Raw genomic sequence first — 24,829 nt, 5'->3', positions numbered from 1 at the left:
CTATAGTACTGTTACTACTACTACTTCTACTACTAGTAGTAGTGGTAGTAGTAGTAGTAGTAGTAGTAGTACAGCAACAACGCTATAATTGTTACCACAACCTAAATCGGCGCACAGATTCACGCCATGTGAAAAACCGAAAGCACCCCTTCATCCTACGCACCGGGGCACCATTAGATTCGGCTCCGCTATGCTGCATCTCACGGTGTCGTTGTGTAAATGGCGTCCGTAAGTGGTGCGCACATCAGCACCGCAGCGCTTAACGCACCGGAATGGGAGGTCACTGGGCGCGTGCTCACTGGAGCCGATCAGTTATATTCGCACTTTGCCAGGACCACTAAGGGTGTGAACTACTCAAAGCGAAAGTGGCACACCTGGCCGTCTTCGAAGGCTTACGTGTGGCTAAAAGCGGAACAATAATGCGGTCGTCTGGAGCGGCATCTCGCTAGCCTGTACTCCAATAGCGGTAAGGCAACGATGTGTTATGAAAGAAAGGCAAAAATGTGGGGGTCACATTTGCGAAGTAGACCGAGCTGCGAGCAATACGTACAACAGGAAATTTTAAGCGCAAGATCTAGACGCTGCCTGCTAAAAGCTGTGCATATGAGGCTCGGCAACAAAGCGGGCGATTGGCGGAGAGAGAGAGAGAGAGAGAGCACTCACTGGGCGGAGGCAGCTTGGTCTTGAGCATGTCGAGGGCGACGATGTTGATGACCATGACCCAGACGGCGCAGTCCAGGAGTTCGGGGCTGTCTTTGACGAAGCAGACGCAGCTGAGGCACTGCGCCTCCAGGTGCCGCCTGTCCGGGTAGGCACGCTTCAGCTCACGGGACACGTTCTGCTGGAACTTCTTGATGTCGAACAGCTGCGGCGGTGAGCGGGGAAGAAAAGACGGAAAACTCTATTATAGAGTCCGCGATGTGACATCAGAGGTGCTGCCTGGCAGACGAAAAAAGCCGGAAAGCTTTGTCTTTAACATGCCCTTAAGAATGGTAATAGTTTGGTATCCCTTCTTTAGAACGCGCCTATTCGGGGCTATCAGCCAAAGGGTGTACGATTGTGAGCGAACTTAAGGTTTGCAGTAAATCATCTAGACGTATTTGCGCCCATGAGAAATATTGACGTGGCTGAGTAGGTTCCAAAAAGGGTCTTTTTTAGGCAACACTGCCTTATTTCAATTCCAGAACGAACTGGTGCGACAACTAAATCTAGATATAGGTGATTGCTTTGAAGAAGTGTATATACTTAGAAAGGACAACCCCTCCTTCAAACTCACAGTAGGTCAGTGCAGACACTGAACAAGCTAAAGAAAATGCAAAGCTTATTATACTTTGGATGGAAGTTAAGTCACGGGCTTCATGAGAGAATTCCCGGAAAGTGACTTTTGTCCAGGGTTCTCAAAAGTTATTAGAATTGATCTGAGAATTCGGGGATGTCGAGATTTATTGGGGAAGAAGCTATCGTCACTTTACAAAAAAAAATTTCAGCGTTAGCTTCAGAATAGCTGCCTTCACATCGCGTTATGTGAACGTTTTTGACTGAGGACTAAAGTAATGGTTTATTCATGTTTCTCACTGGCAGTGTCACGCTTGCCTCATGCTCTTAACTGCGCATGGACATACCGTTAGCATGTGTGTTTATCATATTAAAATTCGTTACCGCTTTCAAAATAAAGTAATGTGCGTTTCATAAAATTCGTTGGATATTCTAAGGAAAAAGATAATGCTGAATTTAGCGGCCAAATTTTCCTTCTGCACAGGCACTGCGAACAGGTAACTCCTGCGCTGCGATTCATAACGAACATTGGCTTTATTGTGTGTTCTAACCTCACTTCACTAAAGAAAAAAAAAACGCATAGAATTTGTAGCAGTCTTGCTGTTCTCCTACCCGGCCACTATGCAATCATTGACGCGATCTCCATTTAAATTTGAAAGGCTCCTCTGCTTCGTTCAAATATTTTTGCCTATTACAGCACTGTCATTATCTCGCCGAAAATCTGTCCTCGCTAATAGGTGTGGATATACATTTGGTGCAAAAAAAAAAAAAAAGATGGAGGCCCAGCGAAATGTTGCGCTCTGTAATTTCGCATTATACCTCGCATTCAACCTCTAACAGTACAACTGTGAGTCTAGTTCGGAACATGTTTTTCACACCACGGTCATCTGGTAAATCAAAAGACACTGCGCCACGTCATCCTGTTCGCCACTCGAGAGAGAAAGCGTGTGTGCGCGTGTTCCGTCAAGGTCCCTGAACTTCCCGCTGCCCACGCTCAGTAATACTCGCGGCAATCCTATGTCGCGAGATCAGAGGTGGCGATGACGCAACGCAACGTCTTCGCCGAGTGCTTCACCCGAAGCGTTGCAATAGGAACGAAACAAAAAGCTCGGACCATATCACCGAAAGAACGCCATACGAGGATTCCGCGCCGTACATGTTTCAAGCGCCCTATCGCCAGCGACATCGCGGATGTCGCGCGCGCCGCGCCCTCTAGCGGAAGAAATCGGCGCTAATCGCGGCAGCTGAAAAGAACGTTGGCACAAGAAGAGACGAGCTACCGTCGCCGCTAGTCGCCACTGTGGCGGCGGCGACGACGGCGACGCCATTTTTCACGGGGAGGCAAGATCGAGCGCGGACGAAAGCGAAAGCGCTCCTGCCGCAGAGATCGCCGCTACAGATGACGCGGACCACACGGTCGCCGCTGCACGGCGCGCGCCAGTGTACCGGTATAACGCGGTTTTCTGGTCGCCGTCCAGAACGGGCTCTCGCGTATCGCGTCCGATGATCGGCGAGCGGATGAACCGTGCGCTCCCGCCATTTTTCTTTGTATAACGAAATGCTTTTTTTTTTTTTCCTTTCCATACCGGCAGCGGTCCACGTGCTGGAATTCCGGGGCTGTGCAGAAGCACAACGTCACAACAACAGGCCTTATCCCGGTCCTCCTTAGTTTGCGGATGGCGTATAAGCGCACTACGGCGGTGCTATCAGATGGGAAGTGTTCTTGCACCGTTGGCTGTGGCTGAAAGGCGTGGGCCGTGTGTTTATATGTATACATACATATTTAGTCACGGACGGAATGATATTTTCGCTCATATCCTCCTGGAGACGATAGAGTTCGATTAACCGTTCACTTTGAGCCTTTTTTTTCTCTCTAAAATCAAAGCAATTAAAAAGGAAGAAAGCGCCTATCGTATAAAGAAGGCGGAATTTCTCTGTCTAGATTTTAAAACGTGTTTACTACCACGCTGCTGAATAAGGAGTTAAAACAGAAGCATCAGCGCGTTAACGCAAGGCGACCCGCCTTCCTTTGATTTTGGCCTGTCGATATCACAGATTGCCTGTTGCGGTACCTTTTATGAGTCCGAGGGCATATCGACGATTTCAGCTTCACTCTGTGCGTGCTTGATTGGCCAACGTTTCTTTCCCGTACGGGCACTCCCGTTTTTCTTTTCCTGTACATCGTCGTCTTAATTTATGCTATCCCAGAGTGGTGCAACGAAGGTCATATATCAGGCAAACCTTACGTCAACCGCCTGTCGGCGCGTACTTTCGATAGGAGAGGAAGCAATCATGCGACCACTCGGAGTGGTGCAACGGTCTGAAAGCAATACGAACGGGGGCGTTGACGTGCCTGCCTGCCTCCCTCGGTTAAAGCGGTCCAGAGAGCTCGGACTCTGCGCTGGTTTTGTGGAGTTACGGGCGCTGCTGAAAGATTAGGGTCTCATCCGTGTTGCAAAGAGGACAGATCCCGATTGCGCCGTGCGCATACTGCTGTTGCAGGTTCCCCCCCCCCCCCTCCTTCCTGAAAACTTGTCTCGTCTCGCGTACTTCGTGCACTCGTCGCCGTCGGTCTCGAGAAGAGAGATCGCGAAGCGCGGTGCCCGCGATCAAGGTTTCCTTGGTGCGCGATTAACATTAAAGGGTATAGGTTGGTGAAGCCTCGAGTGCAACTGAATTTCAATGCATGAGGCGTGGGCAGATGAAGATGGCGAGGCAAACAGAGTTGGGGACGCAAGCGCTGAAGGTGATGCGAAAGGGAATTTATGTTCTGGACTGCGCGAGAAGCTACATGAGTTTAAGCGGGCGTTTCTATTTATGACCTCCGGTGAACGAAAAGGCCCGTTTGGAGGCGTTCAGAATTGGCAGCGTAAATATGAACGCTTTGGCGTGACATCTCGCTCTGTGTCTTCGCTCTGACTGCGGTTGAACATAGCACTTAGTGAAACAAAAATAAGAACACGCCGATAACTGTGCTTAGCACATATGTCCGGATCTTGTTCCTGATACTGCGCGGCAAGTCGTGACAGTTAGTTTTATTGTTTTGACAGCGGGATGCCCTTTGCTGTTTTCAGCTTAATTCCGTCGCTGAACTCAACCATCCTTCGGCATTCACAAATGCGGATACGCCAGTTGCCAATATTCAAATCATGTAAAATAAAGCTGGTCCTCGAACGATGGCATAAGCTTCTTTTCTTACGAGAGCTGGTGGGACCTTGCTTTATTATTATTTGCTTGTTTCGGCTCGTCATAGTTGTCATCGCTTTCGCCAACCTAATTAGTTCGCAGCAGCACAAATGCCTCTCGCAGGCAGATACACTCAACTATTCAAGTCATTCTGCGTCAAATAAAATCCCGAAAATTTCCTGGTGTCGTCGTTTAACTCACTTCTCTGCCATCATCGCCCACGCTTCTTCGTCTTTGAGATATATTGCTTCTCATATAGAGCGTTAGTCAGATGTTCTCTACCTACTGCACCACCTGCAGAACCTCGCATCTTCGTAATCTCAACCAAACTATCAACTATCCGCGGTTGGCCCACATGACTCCGTGTTTCTTAACCTTAAGCTATTGCAACAGATTTTGTCCTTGCTACTTGCATCGTAGTTGAAATTGGAACCATTATGTGCAGCAAGTTGAGAGGGTAATTGCACGAATTTAAAAAAAAATTGAATAGGAGATATAGCGACTGGTGTGCTGCAGATAACGCTTTCTCTTGACAGCTTGAGAAAAAGCTAAGGACCGCGCATAACGAGCGATGGAACGAGAAGTGGTAGGCATAACGGTTAGAAACAGGAAGACAGCGATGTGTATTGGGGAGAAGAACGGCGGTAGCCGATAGTCCAGTTGGAATTAAGAGGAAGTGTCGGAGCAGAGCAGGTTATGTCTGAGGGCAGATCATTGCCGCTTCGAAAGGCAGGCAAACGTTGGTCTACTAGCGTTACAGAATGCGATCCAAAGGAAGGTCGAGAACTGCAGATAATCAGGTGGGATGTTCAAATAAGTAATTTGCAGGCATCGGATGGCGTCAGCTGGCGCAAGATAGCTGGGTGCAGTTGGACATGGGTGGGAGAGACATTTCTCCCGCTGTGGACATAAATTAACAGGCTGAGAATGATTATGATTTCTGTCTCTCACCTTGACGGGCTTGTCGTACTCCAGGAGGCCATTGTTGCGGATGATGTCTGCGCTGACGCTGTTGTTTTCCCCGCCCGTGATCTCCTTGATGTAAACGTTGCTTTTGCTGGCCCGCTTTATCATGATGTTGCCTGCCTCGTCCATCTTGATTTTCACTCCCTGCACAGAACAAACGGCACGTGTATACGGCGGGGTAAATGGCCAACAACATGTCCAGTAAGTTTGCAATCAACGTAAAGCGACATGATTAAGCTGGGCGGCTGTATAGCTTCGTACTGATTAATTGTTAGCATTAAGCTTTACTTTATTTAATTTGGCAAGTCGCGATACAAGAGACATTGCGCATCATTAGACAAGGTGTATGCAATGCATGCTGGACAACTTCCACAAACGCGCGCAATGAATCATGCGTGCATCGTTCTTGCTCCGTTCGTTCTCTCTCTCTTATCACGTCATAAATCTTGGCAAATGTACAATGCCTGCCCGTGACCGGTTCTGAGCAATAAAGTGTCTCCGCCACACCTATAGACACGAACGTACGAGCGGTGGCCATGCCCCGAAGCGCAGTAGTAATAATTTAGGTATGCGTAAACAGGCAACTAATTTACTTCAGTGAGTCTAAATGGTCGAACGGGGTACAGAACACATCTAAGTCATTTTCTCAAGATGGGATTTCTTCTTTCTTTTTTTCACTTTGGCGTGGTTTTCTCGAAGAAAAGTATTACGTGTACACGTCAAACGTCGGGCACAAAGTAAAAGTTCCTTTTTCAACGTCTCGAATGGTCGGCGTTGCTTCGGTCACGCGCACAGTAAACTTCGCTGCTCAAATAAGTCCACGTCTCTTGAGCGGCCTGTCTGTCTCTCCAGACCACCCTTCCCCACCAGAGCTCTTTTAATAATCGCCCGGCAGGGACACGCATAAGCGCAAGCATGATTCCGCACGCAACTCGGCAGGTCGCAGCACGCAATGTAGCCTCTCTCTCTCTCTCTCTCTCTCTCTCTCTCTCTCTCTCTCTCTCTCTCTCTCTCTCTCTCTCTCTCTCTCACGCACTCTCAGCAAGGTGACAGCTTGGCGCGTTCGTCAAGAAATCGTGGTCAAGTGCCCGTGAGACCGCGCTGCCCGTTTTGCACTGCCCAGCCGCGAACGCAAAGGCAACCGCAGAGATGCGCGCTTCCACGCAGGCAATGCATGGCTTATAGACGGCGTGAGAGCCGCGGGAAAGTGGTGAGGCTGAGGGGGGTCATCACGCGATCGCACATACGAAGTGCCCGCTAGAGTCACTGCGCCGGGCCACCCGCAGGCCCGCGTAGGGGCCATTGTTCTGCGCCGCTGTCACCTTTGCGCTTCGCCCTTCTTTTCTGGCTCTGGTGCCGAGCGCCGCGTCGGGCTGATTGCCCCGCGGTGGGTCGTCACGCGTATATGTGGCCCGGCCGCGGCCTTGTAGTAGTGCGATGCGACGGCGCGGGCGGGAGGTCCTCGTGGTTGCCCTCGTTTCCCCCCCCCCTTTTTTTTTTCCAGTGCCTGAATATGTGTACTGGCGCGAGCGTAAATGCGGACCGGGTCGTGACCGATCTCGCTCGTGTTCCCGCGGTATTGTGCCTGGCTTTTCCTAGGCCACGGTCCTTTCGCCTGCTTTCGCGAAAGCAAACAGAGAGAGAGAGAGAGAGAGAGAGAGAGAGAGAGAGAGAGAGAGAAAGGAATAATAAAAATAAATGCCCTGTCGCAGTGACGAGCACCGTCAACCGCACAACTCGATCGAACTCCTGGATGACGATAATACAAACACTGCGAGATGATCATTGCTGCTAAAAGGTTGACAGAAGTTCTGCGGAAACCGTTTATTAATTGCTGCTAAAAGTTCGATGGCGTCCCATGTATACGTTAAAGCGCAATTATTGTTTTCTCACATAACTTATCTATGAAAATTCAGGGCGAACGTTGAAGAGTGTTTGTTACTTCGTAATAGCGTGAGAAAAATCTGAGCAGTCGGCCCGAACACCCCTGGCCCCGCCAGTACTCGAGCGGAGATTCTATCATATATTTCCGAGTTCCATCGAGGCCATGTTTGCACGAGATGTGTCAACCCGATTGCTTAAAGTTATCACGAGGGAAAGAAGCAGTACCATCAAAAGCGACAAAGAATAATTCGAGAAAAGCTCGACAGACGAAGCTGAACGACGGCAGCAAGGACATACGCAAATCGAAATCTGCACCGGACAATGCATGAGGTCCCCATAGCGTGGTGGCGTCGAAGGTAGTGCTCAGCAAGCAATACTGGACACAGGACAATGCGTATCACACAAGCACGTTTTACTTGAGTGCCGAGAACACCTGCAATTTTGTATCTATGTTGTCGCGTGATCATAGAGAGTAGAGATTGTCCCTTATGCGAGTCATGAATGGAGACGACTATACAATATCTAGCAGCGCTGGGAGAATTTGTTGAAGAACATCGTAAACTTTATTTCCTTCTTTCTTTCATTTTTCTTTTCTAGTCCCGAGTTCTTTTCCCTCGCCGAGAACGCACGTGTTTTACGCTTGCGCAGGTCGAGCGACGCAGGGTCGAGCGACGCAAGCCTATGTGGAAGCGGTGGGCGAAACGTGATGGCTTTCGCATTCGACAGTTCCCTCGAAGACAGCGGACCAGTGAACCACGAAAAACGCAAATCATAGCGCACATAGCGTATAAGAAAGGGCGTTCTCGGCTTATGAAAGGCCCTCATTCCTGCTTTGCATTCACAAAAGAAAGGGCCAACGAAGAAATAACAAAGTTCGCACAAAGCAAGACGCCCGCTACGATGGCCAGCGGAGCAGGCGGCGACGACAAAGAGCCTCGGCGACTACACTTCAGTACGGACAGGGAGAGGAGGCTTTGAAGCGCGCGGAGAGTTGACAGAAACGCAAATTGAAACCAACGGAAAGATACGAGACAAAGGGCTCCGCGCGAGCTTAAAGAATGGGAAGGGGTCAGCTCCCAGCGGTAGCAAGGCGAGGCCCATTTCCGGTTCCGGTGGCGACTCCTTGGGCGCGTGTGAAGCAGCCGGACGTCAGGCATCCCGCGCATGCGGTGCCCGTCGCCGCGTCCACTTCTGGGGCAGCTGCTCAGGGCGCATCGCTCTTCCTTCGCTGAGTGGCCGCGTCGCCGGAAGTTGTCGCCGCCGCCGTGCGACCGTACGGTCGCGACCCGCTTCGCACGCCTTCAAAAAGGCGTGTGTGTAGACGACCGCGAGCATGCGTGCGCGCGGAAGAAAGTGGCCTCTCCGTGCTCCTTTGCGCTTTTGTTTTCTTTGACCCATAGCGCGTTCTTTCCTATGCAGTGTGAATGGGAAACGATGACTTTACCGGCTAGGAGGAGGAAGATAAATGCCTCATTGGAATAGTTGGCGCTTCGGGGCTAGCACGAACACGGACGCAAACAAACTGACACTCGCGAAATGGGACACAAACAAGGCGAGGGCATTGAAATCGCCTGTTCTGCGTGCCTCGTATCTGTCCTGTTCCCCCGCCTGTCCGTTTGCGCCTGTCTCTACGTTTTAACCACGAAGAGAGGGAGAGGCGGGCGGCATTCGCGAGGCAGAAACCACGTGATGATTGCAATGCCTAATCGCGTGCGTATTGAAATCCCCTGCTGTACAAATAGTGTGACTTACGCACAGTGAATCGGAAGAATTAGGCCAGCAAGAAATGTAACCGCGTTTTCTCGATCCCGCACTCTAGGTGTTCTCGACGGTTAGTTACTGCGAGAATGACCTGCTTTGAGGCGTTATTGTGAGAACTCGTAAGACTGTTCGGTCAAGACTTGTGGCCAAGGCGCATAGTTGACTGTTGTTAGGCCCGCTCGTGCTAATAATCGCATTATATTACGTAAGAAATTTGTATTTAATTAAAGTAGCTTCCTCACGATGACAAGCTGCTGCTCACAGCTCTGGTAAAGGTATTGTAACGAATATATGATCGCAAACCGACCGTGTTCAGCAAATTTTCGTAGACATCCGCTCAACTAGCGCCACAACTCCGGCTCGAGAACGACGACTGTTAGGAGAGAGAATGAAAAAAAAAAGAAAGAAGGAAGGAAAGCACATAAAGAAAGAAAATAACAGAAAAACAAACAAACATTACGAGAGTACGTTACACCAAGAGCCACAGTGGGAGCGTAGACGCAGCTGAAGTGCCTATACTCTTGTGGAGGGTGAGGCGCAGGTGTGACGAAGACTGTCGATAGCGAGCTTCACAGAAGCCCGGCAAAGACCACCTCCGGTGGTCGAGAATGGAAGCCGAGTGGGCCCACGGGGCTGCTACCATTGACTTTTCAAAGTACCGGGGGCCAATTATTTGAGGGAGTGCCCGCAGCGTGATATGGCTGCCAGACGCCGGGCTGCAAACATGGCTCTCCGAATCCGAACATAGGTGCAACTAAATAAAGAAGGTGCCACCTCGGCTTTCGGTTGCTCGACGCCGCGGCAAAGGTCTTCCCTGAAAAAAAAAAAACGACGAAGAACGAAAGAAGAAAAGGAGAGCTTCGGGCGATGCCGCATGCACGCTGGGCCACCGCGCTTTATTGGCCCACCAGTACACGAATGTAATGACCTGCTAGGAGACCCTGCGCCTCCGCCTAATTGCTTCTTATTTACCCCCCCTGCGAATCACAGTGGGACTTCTCCTCTCGGCATCTCGTCATCGCCGACCAACGAGGCAGAAACGGTGACCAAAACGCGGTAGAAGTTGCGAGAATTCAGCGACCGTACTACATGTCCACGAATGTGCGTCGGCTGATACGAAGAGGCGCAGCAACAGGACAGTGAGAAACGCTTAGTGTGAAAGCAGAGGGGACAAGAAAGAAAAAGAAATACGATAAGAACAAAATAAGAGAGGGGCCGAGGGCGGGGCGGGGCGCAAGAACAACTCGGCGTGTTTCAAGCCTGGCAACTTTCGCGACGTTCCTTGAGGCGTAATTAGCGATAATGGGAGCCTGTGCATTCGTTTAAGCAGGTTAGAAAGAATATACCCGAGATGGGAATTAATTGCGGTGCAGCGGTACTGCCTTCCTCACCGCGAGTCAATGCCAGAAGAGGAGAATGAGCCACAAGAAACGAAAAGAGCAAGCTATGGTTGACACAATTAGCGAAAATGCAACTGAAGTTGTCATAAAGTATATACATTCACGCGCGTTTCTTTTTCTTTCTTGTTATTTTAACACGCGCCTTTAATTCCTGATTAAAGTGGAACTGAGTGTATTGTCACATGTGCAGCTGCTTTGTTTTTATGTCTCGTTCTTTTTACTTTTAACCAACGATCACATTGCAGCCTCTGACTTTCGCACCCCTCGTCTGTATGTTGTCTGTATGTAGTCCACTCACGCTCTCATGAACAATAATGGACTGAAACGGAATGCCTGCTTTTAGGCAACGCGAGAACGTTGCTCTTGTGGTTTGTTTGGCATCTCACATTAACGATGAATGACATGGCAGCGAGCACTTTACCAGATCCCTGATCATTTACCTGATCATTTTAGTTCCCGACTCACCCACAGAAAAGCATACGCCTTTAAAGAGAAGTCAGAGTTCAAAGTCAACATACGATGACTTTTTCAGCACCGAAGCGTTTTAAGGCTAGGTCTCCCGCCATGTCTGAGTGAAAATCTAGAATATAGCTGACGTCGGCACATTCACGCACTGGGATCGTTGTGCTCCTTAACTTTACACACTGGAATTATTTAATGATACCCTAAAAATTCCTATGAGGAGCAACTGAGGCTGAGGATATGCCTAGGGAAGTGGACGCGACATTTTAATACGCGACCTCCGAGATTAGCAGCTTTCATTCAGCTAAACAGAAAAACGGAAGAGTTTTATCAGAGTCATTGTGTATTCGAGGATTGCTGCTGGCCGTAAAACGGTAAGGGACGACTGCAGGGCTTCGCCTTATCTATTTCTGTGCGCAGAATTCTCAAGGAAAAGAACGAGGTCGCATTTTGCTGAGCTGCCTATGCATGTCTTTCACGACGATAACTTTGGGAAGTGCGAAATGTATATGATGTTTTCGCACTCCGACATCGTTCAGTTTCTGTATTTTAACGCGATAGCGCTAAGGAGCCCGCGTCGCAGAAAACCCAAGTGGGCGTCCCGCGTCGGCGTCCGGCGTATGACGTCGCCTCCGCAAAATGAATTTCGAACCAAATTTTTCGAACCACCCACACCCAATCATTTCTCTACCACCAAAGTTGCTCAGACCTTGTCTTTGATTCTTTAAAATGCCATTCCTCGGAATTGTGAGAACGGCAGCCTACAAACAAACTTAATGGGAAAAGAAGAAAAACACCGACAGCGTATGTCCTTTATGTTAGCTATTCTCAGACTGAAATATTGAAAGTGCGAAACAAGAACAGGAGATCGACCCAAGCAAAGAGGCCGCGTTTCTACTAGAAAGCTCGCCAGCGTTTCCCGGTAAACGTTACGGTTACATAAGCTGCAGTTGCCGGGAAGCATGAAAAGCAGTAAGGAGTCTTTGAACGCTATCGCGTTCCACTCTTAAAGGCGAAGCTTAAGCTTCCTCCATTTCTTTCTTCCTTTCTTCCTTTCTTTCTTTCTTTCTTTCTTTCTTTCTTTCTTTCTTTCTTTCTTTCTAGTTTTCATTTCTTTCTTAATACTATTGTTTTTCCTGCTGAGCCCCGAAGAATATCAGCGAGTTCACGAAATTTATGTGATCGCTCTTACGCCGGCTGGCTCTCAGATTCCCGCTGACTGAAGTCGGGATTTTCCCCATTTCGTCCACGCATGCTACGAGTGATCGTGCTTTCCCAGACAGCTCTGCATTTCATTATGTACACGTGCGCAATGCAAGGCTCGTCCGAGAAAACATGAGGGTCATTGTCCACATTCTATCGCGTTTTACGCATGTATAGCTCAGAAGTTTATCGAAATGGTTCAGCGCTGCAACGCACAACTGCGCTTTCACAGCTTCCAGCTCTGAGTTTCTGTGACACTTAAGACTAAGTTATGGAGGCAAAGCGTGCATGCCTGACCACGATCCTTAAGATATGTTATACATACCAAGACACTTAAGTTAACATCCAACACAAAATACGCCATCTAGTGCTAATTATGAATTTTATTTTATTTTTATTTTTTGTCGCTTTATTTTTCCGGGTTCGGAAAAAGCTAAACCATCGCGAAAAAAAAATATAGCAATTCTAATATGCTACTCTGATTCGGCCACCTACTCAGAGAAACCGAAACACAAAGCGGTTTCAAACACTGCCGTACTACTTGGCGCAGCAACACACAAACAAAAGCTCCGCCCCTGTTGCTGTCTGTGTATAGATATTCTCCGTTCGCACAACACTCGCACGCGTGAGCAAAGTTTCCCGAATCGCTCACAACTTGCGCACGGGCCATTTCGCTCGCGAAACAATGTCCTCCCTCTCTTTCGAGACGCGCCAAGAAAACCTCGCGGCAACCAGTCACGCACACCGCAGAGCGTGAGTTGCTCGTTTATTAAACGGCCGAGTCGGCCCAGCTACGCAGGAAATAAAGGAACCAGCGAGGGCCTGCTCGATATTGCAAGTGCGTTTAAATGAACGCTCGCGTCCCTGCAGCATTTCCCAGCCCTCTCTTCGCGTCCACTCGCCGTTTCACGCAATTCAAGTAGGCACAAAGGGAGCCAGTCAAATTCTTCGATCGGCCGACGGACAGCCGCCAGCCTCCGGGCTCCTCACGCCACCGTTTGATGGAAAGTTCTTGCGGTACACCAGCCTGTGTGAATATATATATATATATATATATATATATATATATATATATATATATATATATATATATATATATATATATATATATATATATATATATATATATATATATATGTGTGTGTGTGTGTGTGTGTGTGTGTGTGTGTGTGTGTGTGTGTGTGTGTGGCTCCTACTTCCCCCACACCAGTGCAGGGTAGCTAATGGGAAACTCATCTGGTTATTCTCTCTTACCTTTCCTCTCTTTGATGGAAGGAAAGAGATAGAGAGGACCTGCCGTGCCATCGCTCGCCCCGTTCCTGTGAAAGAGGTTCGAGCGGGCGGCAAATAAGCTGGCCGCGATGCCTGTCACAAGAGACCGACCGGGCCTGATCAGCGGAGTCAATTAGGCGGTTCGACCTTCTTTCTCGGACACTTTCCGCTTCCCCGGTTTTAAGAGTATGTGTCTCCTTGCTAAAAAAACAGCGTGGCGGTGAAGAAACAGATATTTTTTTTTTTGTGACTGCTGCTGGGGTATGCGAGATGCCACAGCAGATACATTATAACGAACGCGTATCTCATTTCGGCAGCATACGGTGGTCGGTCAGAGAAAGAGATACCGCCTCGGAGTGCTGAGATTACGGTTATACGAAGACTCGTCCATTGCGGCTCGCGCTTATTTTCTCGAAATAATGGGCGACAAGCGCTCTCTTACCGGGGCGGGGCGTCTTGTTGCACGCGACAAGCTGGGGACAGCGAAATCGTGCGTAGTAATTGTGAGGACGGAAACTCCGTCCTCACACTTACTAAGCGCGAGCTTGCTATAGCAAATCTTTGAGCTATGGGCTGCAGTAGCACGTCACTTTCAATGGCGGAACGCTGATAACGCAAACGACCTTCTTAGGCCACGAACACTTTTTTCATCAATTTTAAACCACGGCTCTTTCGAAGTCGTACAACAATAAAAAAAAGAACACGTATATTGTTCAATGATACTGAAAACGCATGGTTTAACGTACACGTTCTAAAGCGAAATATTTAACGATTACCCCGATGTACTTGTGCAATAAGTTCTGCGGTAACCTTTACTTCTACCCATTACCCAGTTTTCTTTCCCTGTGTTTGTGCTATATTTATCACAACTTCCCTCTTTCTATTCCTCTTGCCCCACCCCCAATGTAGGGTAGCAAACCAGGTGCTCGTCTGGTTGATCTCCATGCATTTCCTGTCCTCTCTCTCTCTCTCTCTCTTACAACTTTCAGTTATTCCAGCTTGAAGTTGCTAGCCGGGCGAGTATGCAGTGCTAACACAGTAAAATTTCTGAGGTTGTACTGCCGCGTAAACGAGCGTCGGAATTAAGGGGCTGGTACGCCTTTAACTCCTAATTAGCTAATTGAACGACTAATTCAGTAGAACTGATCAACTGCTATTATTACGTTTAGTCGTTATGAAGGCGCAAGTGCGTTGTTGCCATCACGGGTATGTGCAGTATTCATAAGCGGCGACCGGAAGTGTGCAGACAGATTCTACAGCGCATATGGCAGACTGAGCAGTCTTCTTGGAGCCACCTGGAACGCCCCGAAGAGCCGCAACGCCCGTGCTTCATATCTGTCAATCCTCGTATTTTGCGTCTATTCCAAACGATTTTCTTTCTTTTATATCATACACCGGCCTTCGCTAGATTTTGCTTCCCCTCCCTGCTTTCTTTATTTTTTTTCTTTGTCTACAGACACGACTGCAGAGAGAGAGAGAGAGAGAGAGAGTTGCAGCTTCTGTCTTTCTTTTTGTTTTTTTTCTGGGAAGGCTACAATTAAAGGGATACAAACTTAAAAGCGAATAAGCGAAAGCAAACAGGTACACGAAGCACACGCAAGGGGGCGCCAGGCCTTCTTTTCTCGGCCATAGTCGTCTGGAGTGCATGCCGGCCCGCCCCGGATATCTCGTTTCTTCCGGCAGTGAAAGCTTTCCGCATGCCCGGCCCAGCCCGCGTCGCCGTATTAACGAGCTCGCGGAGCGCGCTAACGTATATATGTAAACAAGGGTGGACGCCCTTCCAGCGAGAGAGGGAGCTGAGCTTGTGCGCGCCGCATTTCCACATCGCCGACCGCAGCGTAGCAGCCTTAATATAAATGGTAAGAAGGTGGGGGGAAGACAGCGACCACCTGTAGCAGAAGCGGCACATTTATCAGGCGCTGTTCATTGGCCACCGTGTGTATACAGTAGAAGCAAGGCGCGCTGGCGCGCACATGTAATCTCGAGAAATCTTGTCGCAGAAATCTTGTCGCGTGGAAGTTCGAGAATGTTTGACTCGTGCTGGTGCTTTCTGTAACAGAACGATCCGCGCCAGGGGACATTATTTCACGTGCGGGAGAGGCAGGGGGCTGTATTAAAGAAGCGTTCATTGGCGCCGGCCCGAGTCGCAAACGGTCAACGTTGCAGATTAGGTTTAGAGGTCAGTCACACCAACGTGGTTAAACGGTGAACAGCCACACCAGCTTATGCAGAGGCACGCAGAAGCTAATCGAAAAGTACAGGCGACCGAACGAAATCGTTACAAGTGAATTGAGAAGAATGAGAAGTCGGGGCAAGTAAATCCGCAGTTCCTTGGAGCATTGACAGCTGTCTTTATAAACAACCGAAACACACAAGTCAGGGTGTTCGTTTAATTTCGCGCCACCGCCCGTGCAGCCACGAAGGCAGGCAAAGCCCGACTCGCGAAGGTCATCGACAGCAGCTGTGGCATGTAAGCTGGGTGTTGTAACCGAGTTGTTTGCCTCGCGTACGTTCTTTGAGCAATACGTCAGAAAGAGCGCGGGCATTGCGGCTAGCGGCCGTGAAAGCAGGTGAAATATATCTACGTGTGCATGGGCAGTGGTCACACGGCTACTTAACGAGACTCGCTACCGGAAAGCTGGGACCTTGTGCAATATACGTGTCCCAGCGAATTAATCGAAGCGAAAAGTTCTTCGCTTTCCTTATAGATGTCACAGTTCACCAAGGGCATGAAAGTAAAATCTATTTTTGTTGTCGTCGTCGTCGTCGTCGTCGTTGTCGTTGTTTTTGTTGTTGTTGTTGTTGTGGTGGTGGTGGTGGTGGTGGTGGTCGTCGTCGTCGTCGTCGTCGTTTGAGTTTTATGCATTTTCACGGCTACGTTTATGGGAAGACAAATCTGTGTGTCTAAGCGCTGAGTGCTAAGCGCCTTGGCTTGATGATGGCCGTCGTCCTATAAGTGAAATTCCACGTATCGCCAGGGTCCATATAGTGCGAGGATCCCTCGCCCTAGATGGTATTACCTTCTCGTTGTCGACCGTTCACCGGTTCGCTGCTGGCCAATCTCAGCGATTGCGTGGGCGTATACGTGCAGTTCGGACCCTTGACGAAGTGCGAAGAGGGATGCTACTGGACTGGAATCGTTGCATTATCCCTGCCGAGGGTCTTGGGCCTGGACTCGTTAAAGGTTAAAGACATGTGCGTCCACGGCATACCGCTGCACTTTTTCCGGCTACACATCAGTATATACCGAACGCCTGTGTTCCTTACAGCGCTTCTAGTGTTATACTTCCCTTTTCAGTTGTTAGAGAAAGGACAGGTCAAGCTGGGGCTCCTAGCACCGTACCTTTGCGCCGAAGCGTAGAGCCTCGCCAGGCCATGCCTATGCACATTCTACAGAGGTAAGCAGTGGACCAGCGTGCGCTTACATACGGGCGCACGCCAGGGCCGCTGGAATTTCGCGCTGCACATACGGTGACCTGCGTCCGCGGATACGCACGTACAGCACTACGCGTGCGTTGGCTCAAATGCCGTAACGGGAACGCACGCAATAATGAGCGGAATAATTATCTCACGCCAGCTGGCTCGAACAACGCCCCTCTCCTCGTTGTGGGCTGCATATACGTGCCGCGGCTGGGCTGTTTGCGCTCGCCGCGCTTGGCGCCTCTGAAAGCGGCCGCGCTCGTCGAGAAACGGCCAGCTTCGCACCAGCGGCACACAAGCACAGAGAGAGAGAAAAGGAGAACGCAGCGATAGAATGAGCCAGAAATGGGCGTGCTGCGCCGTTTCCACATTAGGCAGGAGCTTCAGCTTCTGCTAGATTCCTTGAACTTCAGCCTAGAAAAGTCATCGACGTGGCTGGCGCAGATTTCGCGAACAAGGGACACCTGATAGCGAAGACAAGAACTATCTACTTCGAAGGCTGATAATGGCATTCGCGTATGACGCCACTGCCATGCACAACGCGTCGTCGTGAAGAAATAAGAACGCGTGTACGAGACTGCCGGTTTCCTTTTCTTGATACGATGTCGCGTTCTTTTCACTGGTCGATTCCCGGGACCAAGCTTTAACTGAAGCCGAAAGTAAGCAGGCAGAGCTACGCTGTTATTGTGTTGAAATGAACGCTAAAAAATATAAGCGAGAATGGGGACGCATGCGAATGAAATAAAGAGATATAGATCCGTTTGAGCAATCGCAAACGCGCAGCTTGAGGAGGATAATTAAAGCAACTGCTTGAGGTCCATTTCACGACGTCCTCCGTTTATTCCAGGTGAAACATACGTTGAGAACTTGTACGTGTGCCGTGCTCTATCGTTCATCTGCACGAGGGGATGCAGTCGCGCATTCCAAAATAAGCATTCTGGAGTCAAAGTCGAAGGGCAGAGTCAAAGTGCAGGAAGAAGTATGTACGTGCAGCTTAGAGGAGATAATTAGGCGGGCGTCTAAGCCTGAAACACCTCCAGCGTCCTTGATTAAGCAGGCACCCAGTATGTCTACGAGGGCGGAAAAGAAAAAAAGTTGCTGGCACACATTAGTTCGCATTAAGGTTCCGATTTCACGGCTTTGAACCGGGCCTGACCTGCACGCTTGCGAGCGTTTCAGGACACGTCCCCATAAATACGTTTGCAAGTCATAGATAAATTGGTCGCGGCTCCTTCTACCTCGACCCCTGGCCTGAAAGAGGTCCCGCAGAATTAACACTTCCATCGTCAAGTTTTTTTTAGGCGATGCAAACTGGTGGCAAAGCCGGCTCGAGTATGCTATAAAAACGAATGATGGCTGAATTCCTTGATTTCAGTGTTGTGCGTTTCTATAACTCCAGCCAAGTAAAGATGGTGAATGATGTCAAGAGCGTAGCTCGGCCGTGCGCTCGCTTTTTTCTAAGTACTATCTGCAACGCCTATAGATCGTTCAAAGAGACGGAAATATAAGGTATTAAGACAGGGAGGCGATTAAGGCCAGTGTAGGAACCGCTGGCCAACGTGCGCCGGTTTTCGTGATTTGAAAAGGCAGCTACGTACAAAACGCAGACTCAGGGGGAACAATAAGCATATAACGCAAGCGCTTTTTCAAGACATGAATACAGCTTGCTCAGCTTTCTGTAGCTTTAAGTGCACCGAGTAAATTGGTAAAGGTATGAAAAGATAACAGCTTGAGATTGGAGACAAGAAGTAATAATAAATAAACTATGCACGTTTCATAGTTTCACGAGATTGAGCACTTGAGCCGCGAGAGATAAACTGAGGGGTGAAACGTTTCCCAGCAGTCGGCCTACCATAATATATATGCAGAGATTTAAGAGATAATTGAGAGGAGAGACGTATAAAAGCGTCCGCGACGATTACATGTTTACTGCTTGCCGGCTTGCTTAAGCTCACAGAAAGGGTTGCGTGCGCCTCACTTCTGGACCAAGCCGGCTGCACAAAAACTGACGTGCGGCTTTCGCCGTTTCGTGGCCTTCATTATATATGGGCTTCATTGCATGGCACGTTGTGTCCAAAACAAAAAAACAAGGCAGGTCATCTACATTTTTTCGCTGGCAGATTCCATTCCTTAACGTTTTTACGACGCGCATCGCAATCTTATTCATCTGTCTGCCTTGCGTGAAGAATCATTTCTGGCGTATCTTGCGAACTTATCTCTGTCCCCTTTTTTGCGTGTCACTTTGGCGATTGCGCACAAGTCGTGAGGCAGATAATCTGGACAAAAGGCCATCGCCCCGAGCATGGCCAGCGTTACGTAATGGCTCTTCCAAAGGGTTAGTAGTGTGGCCCGCTGAAACGACCATTGCTGGGACTTCAGCGCTGCTTGAAAATGACCGTCTCATGAGATCCTTCAACCTATAATCGCTGTTAATTCCTAACAGCGTCCCTGACCCGGAACTCCAACAATAAGAAACCTTGTTAAAAACCATGTCTACACTTAACCGCAATGCATACCTAACCAAGCACTTCCAAAAGATCGCCCCCTGCTGTGTTTTTTCTGATCACCAGCGTAGGCTTAAAAGTTCAGAAATGCATTGGCGCCGTCTGAAACCTTATGAAGACGAGGGTGCGGAGCCGACTTGTAAATAACGTATGCATTTTTCAGCTATAAAATGCCGAGCGGCGGGACCACACTTGCACAGTTTTGCAGAGGTTACAAACCTCAGTCACAAACCTAGTTACAAATCTCAGTCCTCAAAAGTTACAAATCCCAATCACTGGCACACACGCTGTAACACCAAAGCATGCCCTCAGTGTCGCTTTTGTCTACAGCGTGTTAGCAGAATGCCCGTGCCGCTCGCGAGCCAGTAGTTAGAATTTCATATCAGCAGCCCACTTGATGTCCACTGCAGGACGAAGGCTTCTCAAGGTAATCTCCCGTAATATACATGTTTTGACTTTACCGGCAGTTAAAAGCTCCTTGCCTAAAAAGTACAGGCCTTCGCTTATGGCTAAGGCCTTCGTGGCTCGTCATCCTCCTTCAGGACCTCTTGGCGCACCACCCACCAGGCGCTCCTAAAAGGTCAAACCGAATCCGGTGAGTTCGTTGTGGGCGCCTGTTCCATCGCGTTTACAGCACTAATCCGAATTGGAACGTCAAAGTCCCAAGGTGAAAGTGAGCAGTGCAGAGCAGACGACGTCCATACTTTCCGCAGACGTGTAAGTCATTTTATTGGTGCGCGCCGCGGTGGCCGGAAGACTACGTAACCGGGACGCACTCCTAACCCGGTGAAGGGGGAATGTCCAAGGGTGCACGGGCTGTTAAAATTGCGAAGCCCCCGTAGCTGGCCGAGGTCAGCCCGAGGTAATAGGATGACCCGAGTTACCAGGCCTGTGTGCCATTCGAGACGTGTCGGCGCGTGCCCCTTAAGAGGATTTGGGACCCACTTTACGATCGGACCCCACGGAGCCCGCGGATCATAAAAAGGTGGCTCGTTAAATTGAGACTTACGTGTCACGCGTGGGCAATAAAATGGCGGCGCACGCAAGCGCGCCGCTTGGCCGAGGGAATTGTACGTAACACCAAGTGCCCGCTTCCGTCTCGGCTCCAAGGCCTCGTGAATCAAACTGGAGCGAAAGTTATATCTTGAAATCTGTGGAAACTAAAATAGGCGACTGAGAAAGGACGCTTGTATCTGCTGTCGGCGTAGGCTTTCTGGAGCCACACAGGTAATTCTTATACTCGATTTGACTGATATTGCAACGCGGTACCTACGCAAGTAATTGCACCCAATATAATCCTTTCTTAATTGCGGAGGGGCAAAGGGCTGCTCGTTGGGAAACTGCGAGCAATGCGAGCTGAATAGGGCATGGACTTACAGCTATATACCATATTTTTCATCATGGTGCAACTCCCTCATAACGGCGAAGATGTGCTTGAGTCGCTTGACCCTCGGTAGAGCGAGTTTAAAAGCAGAAGACCTACAGAAGGAAGCGCGAAAATTTAGAATGGCAAATATGCAGGCATTCTCGCCGATTTGCGGCAAGATGCGTTCAACGAACTCGCTGATGTTCAAAAAGAAAGTGCACTGTAGAAAACTTTATGGCGCGAAGGGGTTTATCGTCAAAGGGATGAACAAAGAAAAAAAGCGTTGTTTTCGAGCTCGTGTGTCGCAACCGCGCCAGGAGGTGGCGCTGATATCGACGATCGATTTCTTCGGCACATTATCATATCATATCGTATACCAGACTTAACCTAACACATTAAAGAACAAAACTTGAGGCATCGAACTCAGAGTTCCACGACCCCGACGGAAGTCGTAAAATACTGCGCGAATCCTGTATAAAAACCAAGGCTTTTACCTGAGTAATGATGATAGCGAATATCTGAGTGATGATACTCGGCTGTCTGGTTTTCAGCCTTTATCGTCGTTGTCTTTCAGCTCTCAGAAACTTGTGCTCGAGCACCTCTGGGCGTTTTCTTCGCTCACTGATTTTGTATTTGAGGTCTGTGCTGAGGCCGACTGCACTTTTATCAAGCACAGACCAAACGGCAGCGTCGTCGGCGGTGAATCTTGGCGAATTCTCGCAGACGACTCCGACTCGAGGCGTCTAGTTCACGTACGTCGCCGACAGTGCAAGCTGCAGCCATGAGAGAGCCAGTGGTTCCGCCCACGTCTCTTGTACGGATACACGCCTTTACAGCGGAGCATTTACGCATGCTGCACGCCAAGCAGGCCTCCACAGCTTTCACAAACATTTCAAAAAAGAAAAAAGAAAGAAAGAGTATCAATAACCCTAGCAAATAAAATTGTCGCTTGCTTTCGCCTAACCGTGTTCCCAAGTGTAGGAAGTAGGCGAGAGGGTCGCTGCCACGTGACCTCTTCGCTTCGCCTCCGCCATATTTCTGCGGATTTTGTTTCCTTAACGATAAAGCTCTCGAACGCATCATCCCAAGCCACCCAGCTACAGCCATAGCATGTGATGGGTCCTCTTCCGAGTATCGCGTACGACTGTCCCGGTCATTTCGGTTGCAAAGGCGCGGGTTCCCTGACCGCACGAAAAATTCGGCGGGCGGATAAGGGCCACCCTTTTCGGATGTCACCGTACATTGGCACTTTCACTGCGCCGTCGTACTGTTCAACGCAAAGCCGACGGGTGAAAGCAACTACGTGTCCGCTCTCTTGCCCGCGTGCTGAGCGTTTCTTTCGGTGAAAGCGTCACTTTCTTTTTGTCGTTGTCTTTTTCTTTTGTAACTTTCACCAGCGTTAGTGGCGCATTTATTTACTCACCCAATAAAGCTAGAAAAACATGCTATCAGCGCCGTCGTTCCTCTGTCCGGCACTCGCCATACCCGCAAGCGTTTATGCGCGCCAGCGTAGAAACAAACGAGTCGTTATCTCGAGTTTTACGCAGGGAAAAGTAAAAGCTCTTCGCTCTCTCGATCGGGAGCGTTCGAGAGAAAAAGACCTGTCTCCCGGACTGCTCCACCGCGAGCAGTGCTGTCTCGCCATAGGCTGGAGACGAGTACCGTCTTCGAAAAAGAAAAAAGGGTTCACGCGATAAGCCCGAGCAGACGATGCGAGACGCGCGCGCCCACTCCGGCGATCGACATTCGATAATCCTCGCTGCCGCCAGGGGGACGCCCCGTGTACTGCGGGCCTTGCGCGAGCCTCTTGTGCCCATCTACGTCGTTGTGTGCGCGGCCCTAAAGCTTCCGCGGCGTGCAGACGACGGGAGGAGAATAGGGAATTGGGGATTTTCTTTTGTTTTTGTTTCTCTATATAAGTTTGTCACACACGAGGTTGTCCGCGACGGTATTCGATGCGTGTTCAGTAACTCTCTCTCTCCTTGCTCTGACACGGAGGTTGGAAAACATGGCCCGATCGTCTTCTTTGTATAATGCACCCCAGCTTGTCCAACAGAGATGTTAATTACACGCGAACAGGATATCGGTTCGCGTGTCAGCAGCACGTAAACGATCCAACTTCGGCCATCGGAATGTCGAATTACGCAATAAGTGATGCTGTTGGAGGGAACGGGCTGCTTCTGTAACGACGTTTGATCGTGAGGAGGATAAACATATCGGCGCTGCAATTTGACAAATTTGTTGACCTTTGCTCAGCAAACGAATTCCTGAATCGAGCTCATTTCCAATCTTGGCGTACTATGGAAACTCTGAGTGCCATAGGATTAGGTGGCTGGGATACGCCAAAAGACGGGATCGTTCAGGAAGCGTGCATTCCTTCCCTACCTCCTTCACGCTATGTGAGGTTTAACAAACTGCGGTGTCACAATGCTCCCGACACAGGAGCTATCAGAAAAACGTATCACTTTCACAGGTACCATGTGCTTAATCGTTATTAGGTCACTAAATGCGTGATGAAATATCTCCCGCAGAAGATAAACCTTTTATAACATATAATCGACGTCCGAGTTAATTTCACCTGCCAGAGTGCACACAGTTAGGGATACTATTGGAACATACCTTACAAATATTAAACTAAGTAGCAAGGCATTAGAGGGGCCCAGCTTGTTCTGCATAAAGACGCGTTAATAAACGGCTGAACGGGGCGAGACGGTCAGGAACACGAAACGAACATTTTATGCGCAGGGCAAGTTCGCGTTGCACCGAGAACATTAGTTTCGTATTTTGAACAGAAACCTGTGTCGTCATCAACATATGCGTGAAAAACCTTAAGCTACAGCATGCACCCCGAAGAAGGACATCGATTTTGTTTGTTTTCAGGTTTAAAAATTCACCGACAATTACGATACTCCTTAATGCAACATTTGAGTGTTTTCATTTCACGATATAGTGGCTGGTGCGGACAATCTATGTCGAGCTGCTCATTGCAAATAGAGCGAAGTGTGGCGCGACTGCTTCACTAATCGGGATATCGCGAGACGCAACGCGTGGGTGGAACGTGGGCGTGATTCACAGCAGCAGCCGCAGACAGACCTCCGGTTATGCAGTGCTTTATTTTCGTATATGGTGTCGGTGGACGCGACCGCCGCATGTCATCGGTGAAGAGACCACGGCGCACTACTTTGGCGCATGCATTGTCGTAGCGGTAGTCGCCGGAGAGGCCGTCTTGCGCGGCATTACGCTTTTCTTCTCACGCTTTCGTCACGCGCTCATCCTCCGCTTTCCGCCTCATGGTTCCTCCGCTTTCCTCCTCGCGCTCTCTTCGCCCTCGCCATCTTTCATCCCCCTGCGCTCCGAGTTCGTTCTTTCATCCTTCTCTGTGCTCGTTGCCTCGGTTACTTCGAGGGACGCCGACGTCAAATACATGAACGGGCGCTTAAGAGCTGCGCTATAAGAACGCCGAAAAATGAAGTTACAAGTTAGGTTGAGCTATCAGGCAGCAAGCACTGAAGCAGAAACGTATCGAGAGCCACATTTCAAAATGAAAATAAAGCAAAGCGAGATGGAGGGAAAGTCGGAACTACCCAGGCGAAGAAATGATCATGGCCAAAAGGTACCACCTGCTTGCGGAAACGTCAAGAGTACTTGAGTGAACAACGAACAAGCAGTGAAAGCAAGCAAACAGTGAAGCCAGTGATTACGCGACACAAAACGATGACAGCTCCAGCGCGGTAAGCACACGTCACTGCCTTCCGGGTAAAAGTGCCCTCGTGTAGCGAATCCAGCGCACAGTTCACCGCTGCGTGAAGAGGAAGTAACAAGGGGAGCGTGATCTGAAAGGCTCTGCGGGAGGGCTCGTGTCGTGAGACCGGCATCGTCGTCTTCGAATCAGTGAATGGGTCTGTTGTCACCAGACGCCGCCGCGTCGCAAAGCTGTCGCACTCACGATTTCCGCGACACGACACAAATGTCCGCATGCGTTCTTCCGCATGGCTTCCGGCGCTGCTCCAAGTATACATAGTCACCTCGCTTCGAAAGGGCCTCCGCGGGTCTGCACAACCGCAAGTCGTTTTGAACTTCGAGGTTCGCGATCTGGCTATAGGGTCACAACGACACGCGGTTGGAAAAAT

General features: G+C 49.5%; 1 protein-coding gene across 3 annotated transcripts in view; it reads right to left on the bottom strand.

Moving 5' to 3' along the window:
• The window catches only part of LOC142579887 (uncharacterized), a 354,590-nt gene that overhangs the window by 27,013 nt on the left and 302,748 nt on the right, over positions 1-24,829 (bottom strand). For all 3 annotated transcript variants that reach the window (XM_075690547.1, XM_075690549.1, XM_075690548.1), the window contains exons 5-6: positions 5,413-5,571; positions 664-865 (exon numbers count right to left, since the gene is read on the bottom strand). In XM_075690547.1, the coding sequence (XP_075546662.1) occupies positions 664-865; positions 5,413-5,571 (361 nt within the window). The remainder of the gene's footprint in view (positions 1-663; positions 866-5,412; positions 5,572-24,829) is intronic.

This window comes from Dermacentor variabilis, chromosome 4 (assembly GCF_050947875.1).
Source record: "Dermacentor variabilis isolate Ectoservices chromosome 4, ASM5094787v1, whole genome shotgun sequence".
Taxonomy (NCBI): Eukaryota; Metazoa; Arthropoda; class Arachnida; order Ixodida; family Ixodidae; genus Dermacentor; species Dermacentor variabilis.
Note: the sequence above shows the minus strand (reverse complement) of the source record. Positions and strands in the feature narration are given on the sequence as shown.